At 36.7% G+C, this 14,232-nt stretch overlaps 1 protein-coding gene across 1 annotated transcript in view; it reads left to right on the top strand.

Moving 5' to 3' along the window:
• The first annotated feature begins 3,150 nt into the window (after positions 1–3,150).
• SCCPDH (saccharopine dehydrogenase (putative)) overlaps positions 3,151–14,232 on the top strand; it is a 17,771-nt gene continuing 6,689 nt past the window's right edge. Inside the window, exons 1-10 of the mRNA XM_015831587.1 lie at positions 3,151–3,439; positions 5,238–5,350; positions 7,468–7,548; positions 8,287–8,416; positions 10,450–10,499; positions 11,458–11,588; positions 12,037–12,154; positions 12,911–13,030; positions 13,121–13,177; positions 14,027–14,138. Of these exons, the coding sequence (XP_015687073.1) occupies positions 3,253–3,439; positions 5,238–5,350; positions 7,468–7,548; positions 8,287–8,416; positions 10,450–10,499; positions 11,458–11,588; positions 12,037–12,154; positions 12,911–13,030; positions 13,121–13,177; positions 14,027–14,138 (1,099 nt within the window). The 5' untranslated portion in view covers positions 3,151–3,252. The remainder of the gene's footprint in view (positions 3,440–5,237; positions 5,351–7,467; positions 7,549–8,286; positions 8,417–10,449; positions 10,500–11,457; positions 11,589–12,036; positions 12,155–12,910; positions 13,031–13,120; positions 13,178–14,026; positions 14,139–14,232) is intronic.

Raw genomic sequence — 14,232 nt, 5'->3', positions numbered from 1 at the left:
CCTCAGGGAACATCTCTCTCTCCAGAATGTTCTCTCACACACATTCTGGTGAGAGAGGTTCCCTGAGGATGGACTCCAGCACGAGTCTGAAAGCCTGGAAAGACTAAACCTCTTAGTCCTGTGTGACTGACCCAAATTGGATCCTATAAAATATTTAGGCCCACCTTATGCAGAATTTGGTAATTAAGTCTGCTTTTTCCTCCATAATAATCCCCATTCCTCTTATCTGGGAGTTTTTAGATTATAAATCTACAGGCAGTGAGTACTATGTGTTATTTATAATTTGTATTAATTGCTATGAAACACACCAATTGAAAAGCCCAGTAAATAATTTGTGGGGTGCTCTTGAACTTGTCATTCTCATTCCAAGACAGCAACTACTATATAGATCAATCAATAGGTGAATATTCTCTTTAAAATACTTTGAATAAGGTGACTTTGAAAACCAGGGTTCAGGTCTTCCTTAAAACTGCATAATAGGAATAGAACTTCATGACTGGATGGGAGGGCATGATTCCACAGTATATTTGAGCTGAGCAGATTGTTGATCAGGAACATGTGATCCACATACCCCTGATTGTCCACAAGGGAGATCTTGTGATAAGAGGGCAAACTCCAACACTCTTAATACCTAAGCCATCTTTCACCTACTTGAGCAGCAGGATGGCAATGGGATAAACTCAAAGTCTGAATGATTGCTGAATGAGTGGTTATAAACCAAGGGCCATCTGTATTTGCTATCAGGAAATCATCCCCTTCAAAAAAATGTCAGGTATGTGACAGAGATTTTGCACACATCAACAGTGTGAGAATTACACATTTTATTCCTATTCTGTTTCCTGTTTCTTAACCAACTGTTAGCCCATCTTCTGTTATATCTCATGAAAGCTAAATATGTCAGGAGCTGTGATGAGAGACTTTCTGAAAACAGCAGCAATTCATCTTCAAGGACTTTGGGGAATACTGTCTGGACCTGGGGATTTAATTTTACCTAAATATGCAAGATTGAGCATCCAAAAGTAAATAAAACACTCCCAATTAATGGAAGACCTTTTCTCACAATATGTCTTATGTAGTTCAATGCAATTATTACTAAATCATTCTCTAGCATGCTACTTTCACAATTACTGTAAATACCTTTTGAATAAACAGATTTTGCAATATAAAATAACTCACTCATTAGGGAGCCTATCCCTTAAAAATGAAATTACTTCCAAGGAAATTATATTTTAGCTTGCGGCCTTGCATTAATTGCTGCTATCAGCAAAAAGACAAAACTTTTTTATGGTTGCAAAACAGGTTCTTTAGCAGTTACATTAAAGAGGCTGATATTCTATTATTTGCAAGCCAATGCCAATGGCAGCAGCCCAGAATATGCTCTTTCAAGGCTCAGAAGAAGATATGTAGGAGTGTTATAACACATTCTGATACATGGAATTTTCCCACCAGCTTTGACTTCTTCACTGTTACATGCCACCATACCAAAGTTCTCAGCAGTCTTCCTTCCAAATGGTCAATGAACCAATGAAGATTTTGCAGCCAACCAATGTAAAAAGCTGCAGGTAGACAATGTCCCGCCTATTTGCTATCTGCAGTAAGGAAACCAAACTCATGCCAGCCAGCATAGAAATAGCAATGCTGCCCTTCACAATAGCCTTGGCTTGTGAAAGTAGTTAACCCTTAGTACATAGTAGTTGTTAATACTTAATCCTGAGTACATAAATCAAACATAGGCTTTTCTGTGTCTATTAGCTGATTGGAAAAAGTGAGAGGCAAAATTTAGCCAGAGCTGTTCAGATCAGACAGAAAGCAAGAACAAAAAAGATAGCAAACAGAGAGGCTGCTCTTTGCTACCTCCATTTGAACTATAAGCCTAAGGCAGTGGTGGCGAACTTATGGCACAGCGTGCCACAGGTGGCTCGCAGAGCCCTCTCTGTGGGCACGCGCATCATCTCCCCAGTCCTAAGCCTTCAGCTGGGTTTTATAAAACCTTTTCGCTTTAGACCTCTGCCACCATGTGCAAACAAAAAAAAAAGGTTCAATCAATCAATTTCAACTTCTCGTGGAAAAAAAAAGATCTTGCAAAGTTAAAATTGATTGAACTTTTTAGTCCCACTCAGTCTGCCGTTACCACCGAAGCTACGCCCACCCAATGGGCCACACCCACCTGGCACCCCATAATGCATAAGTGGGTTTTGGGTTGCAGTTTGGGCACTCGGTCTCTAAAATCACTGGCCTAAGGAGACCCCGATAAGTGCAGTAAACACATCTTTACCCCCCCTCTGAAGCATCCCTAGTAAAAACGAGCAGTACAAATTCTGACGTTGTGAAAGTAGTGTAATCCTGTTACAGTCAACATTGGGATTATTGTTTGGCAATTAACAGTGGTCAATCTGGTAAGATCAGCCTCACTTGATATCTATAGATACCTGAAAAAATAGTGTGTAACAGCTAAGTAGTTGTGACTTTTGAATCTTGTGTTGTAATCCAACACAAGTTGAATGAAGTTGAAAAAAATATCAAGAGTCATGCAGGAAGACGAATCACAAATAACATTTTTATTTAATATTTCTCTTCTCTTCCATCCTTGACCAGCTCTGGCAGCAAACGCTTCGCCGGGCAGCCTAATGGAGGAGCAGCAAAGGACCAGTTTCCTTCCCGCGACAGAGGAACTTCGCGCGACGGTTCCCCTTGATAGGTTGAAACAGGGGTAGTCAACCTCGGCTCTTTTATGACTCGTGGACTTCAATTCCCAGAATTCCTGAGCCAGCTTAGCTGGCTCAGGCATTCTGGGAGTTGAAGTCCACGAGTCATAAAAGAGCCGAGGTTGACTACCCCTGGGTTGAAACAATGGGCTACCGTGACGGGGCAGAGAGCGAGCCAGCGAGCCCGCTCGCTCCTGGGGCGAGGAAGAGAAGGAGGGGGAGGAGGAGAAATCAACAACCCCATTGGCTTTAAGAAGAACAACCATCCATGAAGGGCTTGAGCAGGGGGCTGGGCTAGAAGACCGCTAAAGTCCCTTCCAGCTCTCTTTTATTCCGTGAAGGGTGAGGCAACTGGACTAGCGCCTTGCCACGTGACCAGTCCAAGGCCCAGGATTGTGGGCGGGGCCAATCCCGGCGCCCCCCCCGCCTCCTTCGCCCGCTTCATTCTACAGCCGTTGAGGTGCCGCGCGCCGTCGTTCTGCGCCCTCGTCCCGCTCTTCCTCCGCGCTCTCTGCTCGGCTGAGGACTTTTCGCTTACCCCGTTCCCATGGCTACTGAGCGGCCTTTCCAGCTGGTGGTATTCGGGGCCTCGGGCTTCACGGGGCAGTACGTGGTCCAGGAGGTAGCGCGAGTAGCTGCCGAGGATGAGCTGCGAGGCTCCTTGCGCTGGGCCGTGGCCGGGAGGTCTCGGGAGAAGCTGCAAGAGGCGGTCGAGAAGGCGGCCGCCAAGTTGGGTGAGAGAAAGCAGGAAAGGGGCATTGCGGAGGGGGGGCCATGTTCTCGGCGCCGTCTGCAGTAAACAAGAAAAAACCTCCGCGCAGTTTCCTGGGCTGTAGTCGGAAAACCATAATGATGTGTCTGAAGGGGACCTTAACTATGGTAGTCCTGGGGGTCGGTGGGCAGCGAAGGGGAAAAAGAGGGGTTTCCTCCAGTCCGGCCCTCCCTCCCCAGATGCCTTGGACTGCGTTGCCCAACATTTCGGTTCGCACCGGGTGTGCCATTTGGGCGGGGCGCCTCTGAAAGGAGAGAGAGAGAGAAAAAAAAAAACCCTAATGTAATTGTTTTCTTTCCATCATTGAGACGAAAACCTGGAGACTTTGATTAAGAATGTAAGAGTTGCCATAATTTATAGATATGGTTTATAGTTCAGTTGATATTATTGTATATTAAGAGTTACAGTAAGTTTATACTTGTTTATATTGTGAATGGGTTTATTTGGGTTAGACTTGGATTATTATGTGATTATTCCTGTATTCAGTTCTGGGAAGTCCGGGGGGGGAGGGGGAGGGGAGAAGGGGATTAGGGGATAGAAATTATAAAAATTGATGTGTTTATATATTACAGGTAAATAATGGAATTGTATTAAAAAGAGGAGATGCTCGGCTGGTACCCCAAACTGGCCTCGATGAGGTGGTTAAGAAGGGAGATGGGATGTAGGGAGGTGGAAAGGAGGAAAGAGGAGAGGTTGTGGGTTTAGGGCAGGGGTAGGCAACCTCGGCTCTTTTATGACTCATGGACTTCAACTCCCAGAATTCCTGAGTCAGCATAGCTGACTCAGGAATTCTGGGAGTTGAAGTCCATAAATCATAAAAGAGCCGAGGTTGCCTACCCCTGGTTTAGGGGGAGGAAGGAAGAAGAAAGTGAATGAGGGTGGAGGCAAGGCGGGGACTGCCGAGCGTCTCGGAACACGTATTGAGTAGGATTATCTTTTTTGCTTGTGTAAGTAAATGCATCATATTTGTATTATTTGTTGTTTAATTTCAAAAATTAATAAAAATTTTATAAAAAAAAAAAGAATGTAAGAGTTGCTGATTTTGATCGAAGTTTAATCTGATCAAATTGCTTGTCTCGCACGGGGCTGAGCAGAGGTATTAAGGTTCTATCATAATCAGTGTTTGTTTATTCTTCTATTCCGCTTTAATTGCCCTCTCACTTAAAAGCATATAAAAGAGAGTGTCATTATATGCAGCTCATTGACCAAGTGTGTGGAGTGTGTATCTCTGTGCTTCCCATCCTGTTTGGAGCCAGGGAAAGTGAGATAAAATTAGGCATAAATCTGCATTGATTTAGATGTATACAGTGAAGCCAGAGAAGTTGGTATTTTGCACAATTTTATACTGCAATTTTACAATAAGAACACTTTTAAGATGGCTTGCTTTACAGCCTTTTTCACAACACTGCAAGATCTTTTTGGAAGTCACCAAGCTTGTTTCCAAAACTAGATTTGTTCAGTGAAAAGAAACATTTTTGCATTTTGGTCCTCATGCATTATCTCTATTTTATATAATATTTACTTATTATTTGATTTTCTAGTGAGCTTTTGTAACAAGTGACTATCTTCCCACATTTGCTTCTGCTGAGAAACCATATTTGGGAGATAGTGTTGGAATTTATATAGAATAGAATTTGTTTGCTAAAAGCAATTGGAAAACTAAATGTAAAAAATAGCTTTACTCTCATGAATAATGGTGGATTGAATAAAAATAATTATAGAGAACGTTTGAGAATAACATGTCAATATTAAAATTTCAGGGAAAGCAGAACTGAAGTCAGAAGTTGGCATAATACTATGTGATGTCAGCGATTCATCTTCTCTTGTTTCTATGGCTAAACAAACGAATATTGTTCTAAACTGTGTAGGCCCAGTAAGTGCTTTCTTCTAGTTTTTTTCATGAATAAATAAAAAGTGTGCTTGTCCTGAAGCAATTACTTAAAACATGATATTGTTGTAAGATATTGCCAGAAATGTATTTGTTTTTTATATTTTGGAATAACAAAGTTTTTGTTCTTTAGGAAGATTTTTATTTGTTAAAACAAGATGTTTCCTAGTTAAATGCAAGTTAAAGAGAAAATCCTATTTCCTAACACTCAAACTGAAATTCATAATATTTTTATTAATCACTCTTCTACAGTGTTAAGCAAATTTTAAAAACTTGTGCTGCAGTTGGTGCCCGAAACAAATGGAAGTTAATAAACTGCTAACATCAAAGTAGTTTATATACATTATTTTATGCTAGAAAATTTAATTCTTAAGCAAATTTAAATTATTAAAGTATTGTATTAAGTGTGTTTAAGTATTGAATCTAGAGAAAGTATCTCAATTCCAGATCTTCATATTTGCAAACTAGGAAATTATCAAGATAAATGAAACATTTTGAGGCAGTTTTACAATAAACTACAAGAATACTAGACTGGATAATATTTTATCATTGGTACATTACTCCATGCTTGATTGCCAAAATGAATAATTCAATAATAAGGCAACAATTTTGAAACAAGGTATCTCAAATGGGCTAATTTAAGGATTGTGTCCAAAATCCGGAACCCATGACTTCTATGGAATTAAAATTAGGCTAAGCCCAAGAGTGACAACTAGAGTCCAGTTCTTTATTTGCTTACACATAGCTGGTAGAATCTTACCAGGCTAAATCCTTACTATTACCAACCTACAGATATATTCTGGGAGATTCTAGAGCAGTGGTGGCGAACTTATGGCACGTGTGCCAGAGGCGACACAGCCCTCTCTGTGGGCATGTGTGCCATGCCTCGGAGATGGCGAGGGACTGGCCCCCACTGCCCTGGCCCCGCCCACCCAGTCTGCCATGACCACTGCGGCCATGCCCACCCGGCACCCGGTGATAAATAAGTGGGGTTTGGGTTGCAATTTGGGCACTGGGTCTCTAAAAGGTTCACCATCACTGTTCTAGAGAGTGGCTATTTTGGACTTGCTTCCTCTGTCTTCTATCCTACTCTGAGCTGGGCTGCCTCTCTTCTCCCTCCCCTTTCTGGAATATCTGTCCTCCTTCCTGGGAAACTGCCATTTCACTGCAGTCTGTCACCCAACTTGCCCCTCTGTGTGGGCACCATCTCACATTTTATTATATACAGGGTTTTTTTTGTCATAGAACGCCCAGAACGGAGTTTTGGCACCTTTTTTGGATGGATCCTTGAAGGGTAGGCAAGGCGGGTTGTATGACGTGTGTGAGTTCCAGCACCTTTTTTTTTTTTTTACAAAAAAAGCACTGATGATATAAAATGTCACAAAACATTTCTTGTGATTGGTTGCTGTGTTTTACTTGAGCTATTTTCAAGGCAGATACATCTCTGAATATCTCTCTGAATTTGTAAGAACTTTTCCAGTGAAGGCAGTATATTAGATACTCTGCCATTGTTGAAGGCAGTGAAGTATCTGATAAGGAAATATCTCTGAAATGAAATCTGTGAAAGGGATCACAGATTCTGTAGTATAGAAATAAAACTGGATGAGGCTTCAGCAGTTAAAGGAGACATATAAATAGTAAACCAGAAGAGTGATTTAGATAATTTTCCTAATCTGGATCTACTGTACGAAAGAGATCTGTTAAAACTTTGATAGTTCTATAACAAGAGGCAAAGGGAAGAGGAAAAGAAAAAGATCTGTTAAAACTTTCAAAGTGAGAAAGAAAAAGAAACCAAGTTCTAGGGCTTTATTTGATGGGACTAAAAACTAAGATCATAGGGAATAAGGGGAAGGAATATACTGTAAAGTTGATTTATTTGATCAAAAGTAAAATAAATGTGTTATCTCCAATAATCATTAATGGACTTTTTGTGATTAAGGTTGAATGATCAGGTTATTAGCTAAAACATAACTACATCATAAATTTGTTAAAATTCCTTTATTCCTTTATTCTTTTTTTAAATGGAAACAAAACTTCAAACTAGGTCCATTAAAGTATCCTGGATTAATATAATTTTTTTGGTCTTTTTTTCATTCTTACAGTACCGTTTTTTTGGAGAGCCTGTGGTAAAAGCTTGTGTTGAGAATGGCACAAACTGTATTGACATTAGTGGAGAACCACAGGTATGTAAAATTAAGAAAATAAACTAGATTTTGAGGAATAATATTTGGATTAAATCATTGAGAACACAATCCTAACTCTTTTTACTTGTATTTCTTAGTGCAGGATAATTATTTACTTCACATATCAAACTTTATGCTAGTGGTCTACATAACATGTGATGTAGCATCTATGGATACTGGGAACTGCAACAGTTTTTTTTTTTTAGGTTCTGTGGTTTCCTCTACTCCCACAAGAATCTCCTTATTCATCTCTCATTTCCATAAATTAGCAGTGTGAATGGACATTGGTAGACAGGAAACGTGTTTAGGATAGTAAAAGTATTTTTATTTATTATTTTTATATTGCTTTTGACTCTGGGAATCAAAGAAAATACATAATTGTTGTTGTCACCATTTTGTGAGATATGTTGGACTGAGAGATAGTGAATGGGTTTGCACCTGGGTTTTCTTAATTCAGTTCCCAGCAATTTAACAGCTACACAACACTAGCTTTTTTAGGTGGAAATTGTAAAATTCTGTAAACCTGTGCTGGATATTAAACATAACTATTTTAAATCTAACTGAAATACTGGATTGTTTTGATGGTTAATAATATTTACTAAACAAACATAACATTGCAAGATGGCACAATAGCCAAGGAAGCAGTTTAAAAAATAATGTTAAGAAATTTGTTATTGTTGCTTGAATGTTAGAAATGCATTGTTTGTTTGTTTATATAATATGGCATTTCTAATTTAGTTTCTGGAAGGAATGTATCTACATTATAATAGCAAAGCTGAAGAAAAAGGAGTATATATTGTTGGAAGCTGTGGTTTTGATTCTATTCCAGCAGATATGGGAGTATTATTCACCAAAAACAGCTTAAAAGGTGATTTTTATGCTTGATTTTCTTTTGATAAGTGCTAGGAGAAATATGGTAGCTACTTTATTTGAATGTTTAAAGATATTAGATTAGTTCATGGTGAAATAATAGCCTGCATCTAAAACTGGTTCTGACTGATCTGGCTGTCTTGCTTCCCACACATCTCTTGTTGAAGCCTAGCTGTGAAATTGAGAAAGAAAGACACTCCCACCAAATTCTAATCTTTCAACGAAGTCAATAGAATGCTTCTGTTTCTAATTTCTTCTACAGTAATTACACTGTTTGCAATCTACACCACTATGTCTCATGCATCCTAAACACTTTACTTATTTCATTTGTACTGTGCTTTTTATTCTGAAAAGTACTTGATATAAATAAAAAATATGAAAACAATATAAAAAGCTAGAATACTAAATAAACAACTAAATAAACACACTAAAATAAACAACAATTAAACTCCTGATAAACATTTCTTTACAGAATTTCTAAACGTTGAGAGAGGGGGCCAAATATAATTCTTGAAGGAGTCCTTATTACAGACTGGGAACTACATGCAAAAAGTCAGAAAGGTTGGCCTGTGACAGTGGAGACAGTGTCAAAATATCTATAGGAAAAGCCTTTAACAGTTTCATAAAAAGAGAGGCAGTTGCATACATAACTCTAGGACTGATTTAGATGCCAATACCTTCCATTGTACTTCATTCGTAATTAGCAGATAACATATTTCCTAAATGCAACCATCATTTGGTTCCTCTACCTCATACAAATTTGCAGGGTATAATTTTTTTTACCACATTTTGAATCAGTTGCCATTTTTGCCTAATTTCCATGCAGAGATTCAAGTGAATCATGTTGTTCTCCTCAAGATAGGGTGTAATCAAGATGTGGATAAACATACATAATCAAATCTATTCAGTTCAAGGATATCAATGGCAGACTAGGCATAATAAAGAAAAATCACTCCTTATTGTAGCTGTCTGCACATCCGGAGGCGTTTGAAAATCAAAGAACCCTTCTAGACTATGAACCTGGTTTGGGGGAGAATGGAATTCCATCCACAGTTGGTTGAACCTCAGTTCCCAATTCAGGTTTCTATTTCCACTAGCAGTTCTGTTATTTCTGGCTTCATTTTCAATATATTTTTCCTCATGTATTCCATTTTCAAATTTAGACTTTGTTCAAGGGTACCAATTCTTCCTTAAAACTGATGGTTAATAGCAAAAGTGTTTCAAAAGTTGGATTATCTTCCTCAGGTTCACATCAGTGTTGAGCAAAATGACAGACAATATAAAAGTACCCTGAGGGACAACACAGGTCAGTGGCCTAAGTATTGAAGAATAGTCTTCGAACATCAGCTCTCTTATATAGCAAAACAGGGAAGAGCACATCTTCTGCTAAAGAACAGTATCTCATAGAGTTGATTCCACCAGAAGGTTTAGAAAGGTACTATTAATACTACCGTATTGAAACCTGCTTAGAGATACAAGAGAAATAACCAGGATCCTATCCAATTTCCAGACTTTCCAATACATAGGCAAACACCAGAAAGGCAGACTTTGTGTTCCTTGATTGACTAGAACAGCAATAGCCAAGAGTCATGGGAAGATCACACAGATCGTCTATTATTCCCTTGAATTTTTCAGTGAGCTGCTCAGGTGAAACCAGGGTCTATTATACCCTTCTTCACTCATGGTCAAGAACCTGAAATAAATCTGATTTGCAACCTGTTCAGTCTTGAAGCACTTTGCATTTAAAGTTGTATATTTCAGTAGAAATTTCAGTAGAAATTTAAATCCTGGTTTCTGTACTAAAGGAAACAAGTATTAAATGAACATGTTTCCTTTCTTTCTCTTTACAGAAGAGCTTATGTGCCTCAAGTAAATTGGATGTTGTATTGTTGAATGTGTAAAAAAACTTACCAGTACTATATGTCAATTATCCAAAAGTAATAAACATTAACAAACTGACAGTAAATTGACAGTTTTTAGAATATTAACTTTCTTACTATCACAGATAATTATTAACTTCTTTCTTTAAAGGTACCTTAACTGCACTTGAAAGTTTTTTGACTGTAAAATCAGGACCAGAGGTTGGTATATTTCTTCTTTCTTTTCACTAAGTTTGTTATGAGCAACTGCTAAATTATAAAAACTATAGCATGAAGCTGAATGTGGCCATTAGTATATTTTAATTATTGGCAGATTCTTATTTACTTATTTGTTTCATTTACTTTTTGCCATAACCTAATAAAACTGAGCAGTTCACAGCAAGATATAATACTGATAATTCTGAAACATTCACAGTACATTATATATAAAAACAAGAGCAGTACCAGCAATCAGCAAAATAGCAAAAAATATCTCTTAATGCTTGTTCTGGTCTAATTTTTTGTTTTCATACATTTTTTGCTATGGCCACATTGTCAACAAACAATATATGACATTGAGTACATTTTATATTTATTTATTTATTTGCTGCTCTACTCCAAATGGCTGTAGCAACATAAACAGCTCCTTAAAATTTATTATGATATATTAAATAAAATATTACCATTGGCAAAAAGTTTTAATATTTATCTAAATAAAACAGTCAACAATAGAAACAAATGCAATTATAGTGCATCTCTGTCCAGGAAAATAGATCCCTCAATAGAACTTTTTTCCCAACTACCCATAAAGCAAGAATTTTGAAAAAGGAAAGAAAACCAGGCACTTTCCAGAGGAATCTTTTAATGCTATTTTTACCAGTTCTCTGACTGTGTTGCTCACTGAATAAATGTAATGCCCATGTTCCCAAATTATGGATTATATGACCCTTTCTCATGCCTGTTTCTGTAACAAAATGATTGAGCAAAAACAAAGTAAAAAATGGCCACTAACACTGCAAGCACGTCGCTTTTTGGTATGCATTAATTTAATATCTCAATCAGTTTTGGTATACCTGATTGGTGTATATATATGCTTTCATGGTTGGGTTAATAGTGTAGATGTGCCAAAATAGAATGTTATTCCAATATAGTATGTTGAATTATAATGCCATTTTAACAGGGTGCCTGTATTCATGATGGAACTTGGAAATCAGCTGTATATGGCTTGGCAGATAAGGACAAGTTGAAGACAATTAGAAAACAAATTGGACACAAACCACTTCCAGTATTTGGAAAAAAACTCAAAAGGAGGTATAGAATATATATACATATATAGTGTTTTAAGTTGCAAACATGTTCACTTTTTTTTTAGAGTGAAGAGAAGAAAATGACATTTTTATCATTTTGATCTGTAATCGGTTATTCAACCCTTTTCCTGAAATGAAATGTGGTATTGGAGTTTATCACTAAAAAGTAGGTGAACAATTCTCTAGACTGGAGGCATCTATATTTTGCAGCCCCAGATAGGGATTTTCCACTATTCCCCAAAATTGCAAATCTATTTTGCAATTATACTTACCCAAAATACAAAAACAAGCTGAAGATGTTAATCTCAACCCCAGTAATATCATTGGTCTCATTCCCTGTCACCCTTGGGGGGAAAAAACACTGCCTATCACTACTGTAAATATACTTTTGTTTTAAAAGTACAGATCCAAGTTATGTTTGTTACGTTTCATCTTTTCTTCATCTGTTTTAGAGGTACAGTATTTTACAGTAATGAATTCAAAGAGTATTCCATTCCATTCATGGGATCAGATGTCTCTGTAGTAAAGCGAACTCAGCGGTATTTGCATTCACAGTTGCAGGAAACACCTGTAAGTTTATATGTTATATGTTATAACATTAGTTTTATCTTTTTTTAACAAAAGGATACAAACTTCCAACTTTAATATAAGTTATCCATCTATGGTATTTTACTTTTTACTTTTTAATAATAAACCCCTGTCCACATCTTATTAATTGTTCAAAATCTGTAATTAGGGACTCATCTAAGTTATTCTTCAGAAGAGGCAAAATTTCCACCTGCTCCCATTACTTTCAGGCACGAGTCCTTGTTTATAAGACCATGTTCAAGCAAATAATAATTGCTCAACTCCAGACTTATACTTTAAATTTTCTTAAATGGCAAATAGGAGGAAGAATATAATTGTTTCCCTTATAAAAATGTCATGGTATTCCTTTGGAATCCTCAATTTCCTTCTAATGTTTTGTCTATAGGCTGACCATCCTTTAATCTCAAGGATTCTGAATACATTTCCTTTATATTACCTTTAGAAAAGTATATTACTGTGCCTTCTTATTGCTTTGACTACAGATATGTTGCTAATACTGTATATGTGACAATGTAGACACAGTATTAGAAGTGTTTTCTTTAATGTCTGCAACTGTTCTTACAATGTCCTGATTAAGGATAGGAAGTATATTTCTAGATTAACTTTTTAAATAACTTTGCTTGGCTTGTTTCTGAATAAATTCTTGCCCTTGATTTTTTTTTTTTACTCAGAATTAATTTGATTTAAATGTTTCATGGAAATGGATACTAAACTTGATATGACTTGCCTCCTATTCAGGTGCAGTATGCTGCTTACACCACCGTGGGTGGTCTCTCTTCTGTCATAAAACTAATGTTTGCTGGTCTTTTATTTTTAATGCTTGTGAAATTCAACTTTGGGAGAAAGATCCTGTTAAAAGTAGGTTTTCTTTTAAATAGTTTTGAAATTTGACAATTTTTGTCAATTGTTCAATTATTTTGAAACTTACTATGAAACTGCTTTTTTTAGTATCCTGAATTCTTTTCTGGAGGACATTTTACAAAAGACGGGCCAACAGAAAAACAGGTAATTTTTAGTTTTTTTCTTAGGCCCTAATATTTTTTGTAATTATAGTTTTCTGCATATTACTAACTGAATCATAACCTACACTTATCTATGCAGCAAAGGAGTTGCATCTTTACTATTCTATTTTTACTCTGATACCTTAACATGAGATTGTTATACATATTGGATCAAACATATGTTGTGCTCTATAGCCTATATTAGAAAAATGTTTTAATCCTGTACATGGATTATGCATTGAACATCTAAAAATGCAGACTAAATATCTCTGGGTTCTGTAAACAAATTGAGTGAACAATGGCAAATGCTCCTTTTGTGAATGCTAGGATACATTAATAGTGTTGAAGTCCAATAGGCGAACTTAATTTGTTTCATCATTGATTGTTTTACTCAGATTTGCATTGGATATGTTTAGGTTTGCTGTATGGCATCAGAAACTACATCTGAATGTAAAATAAAAAAGGCAATATGTAATCTTGTAAACATAAACCTTATCTATAAGTTGTATTATTTGTATACATAATGTCTCAGGATTTCAGTCTGTGCAAAAATTCTTTGGCTAATCAGTAAGAATTAAATTGCAGTACTATTTTCTCTTAGCATGGCATGCATAGCTTTGAATCTAGTTTGCTATGTCAAAAATACTAAGCCATAACTAAATTTTTCTCTTACCTTAAGGGTACACTTTGTTTTTCAAATCAGGTTAGAGATAAAATCATTCTAAAATAATTTGTTTTCATTTCCAAAATGGATATAAATTTAGGATGCAGTGTAATTGTATATATGCTTGATATACATTGAGGAGCTGTCTGGTGATATAATATTGTTTATTTCTTATCTTTTGAATGACAGATGGAAGGAGCATCTTTTGAAATGACCTTTCTTGGAGAGGGATATAGTACAGGACAAAATCCACAGGAGGGCAAACCTGATGTTAAAATCTGCACCCAAGTGAAGGGACCAGGTAGAACAGTAATATTGGAGCATAATTAATTGTATTACTAATTATATACAACAATACTTTATTTAATATAAAACATGATTCATATAGTTTTAAA

Source organism: Protobothrops mucrosquamatus, unplaced genomic scaffold (genome assembly GCF_001527695.2).
Source record: "Protobothrops mucrosquamatus isolate PMUCROS unplaced genomic scaffold, P.Mucros_1.0 scaffold_265, whole genome shotgun sequence".
Taxonomy (NCBI): Eukaryota; Metazoa; Chordata; class Lepidosauria; order Squamata; family Viperidae; genus Protobothrops; species Protobothrops mucrosquamatus.
Note: the sequence above shows the minus strand (reverse complement) of the source record. Positions and strands in the feature narration are given on the sequence as shown.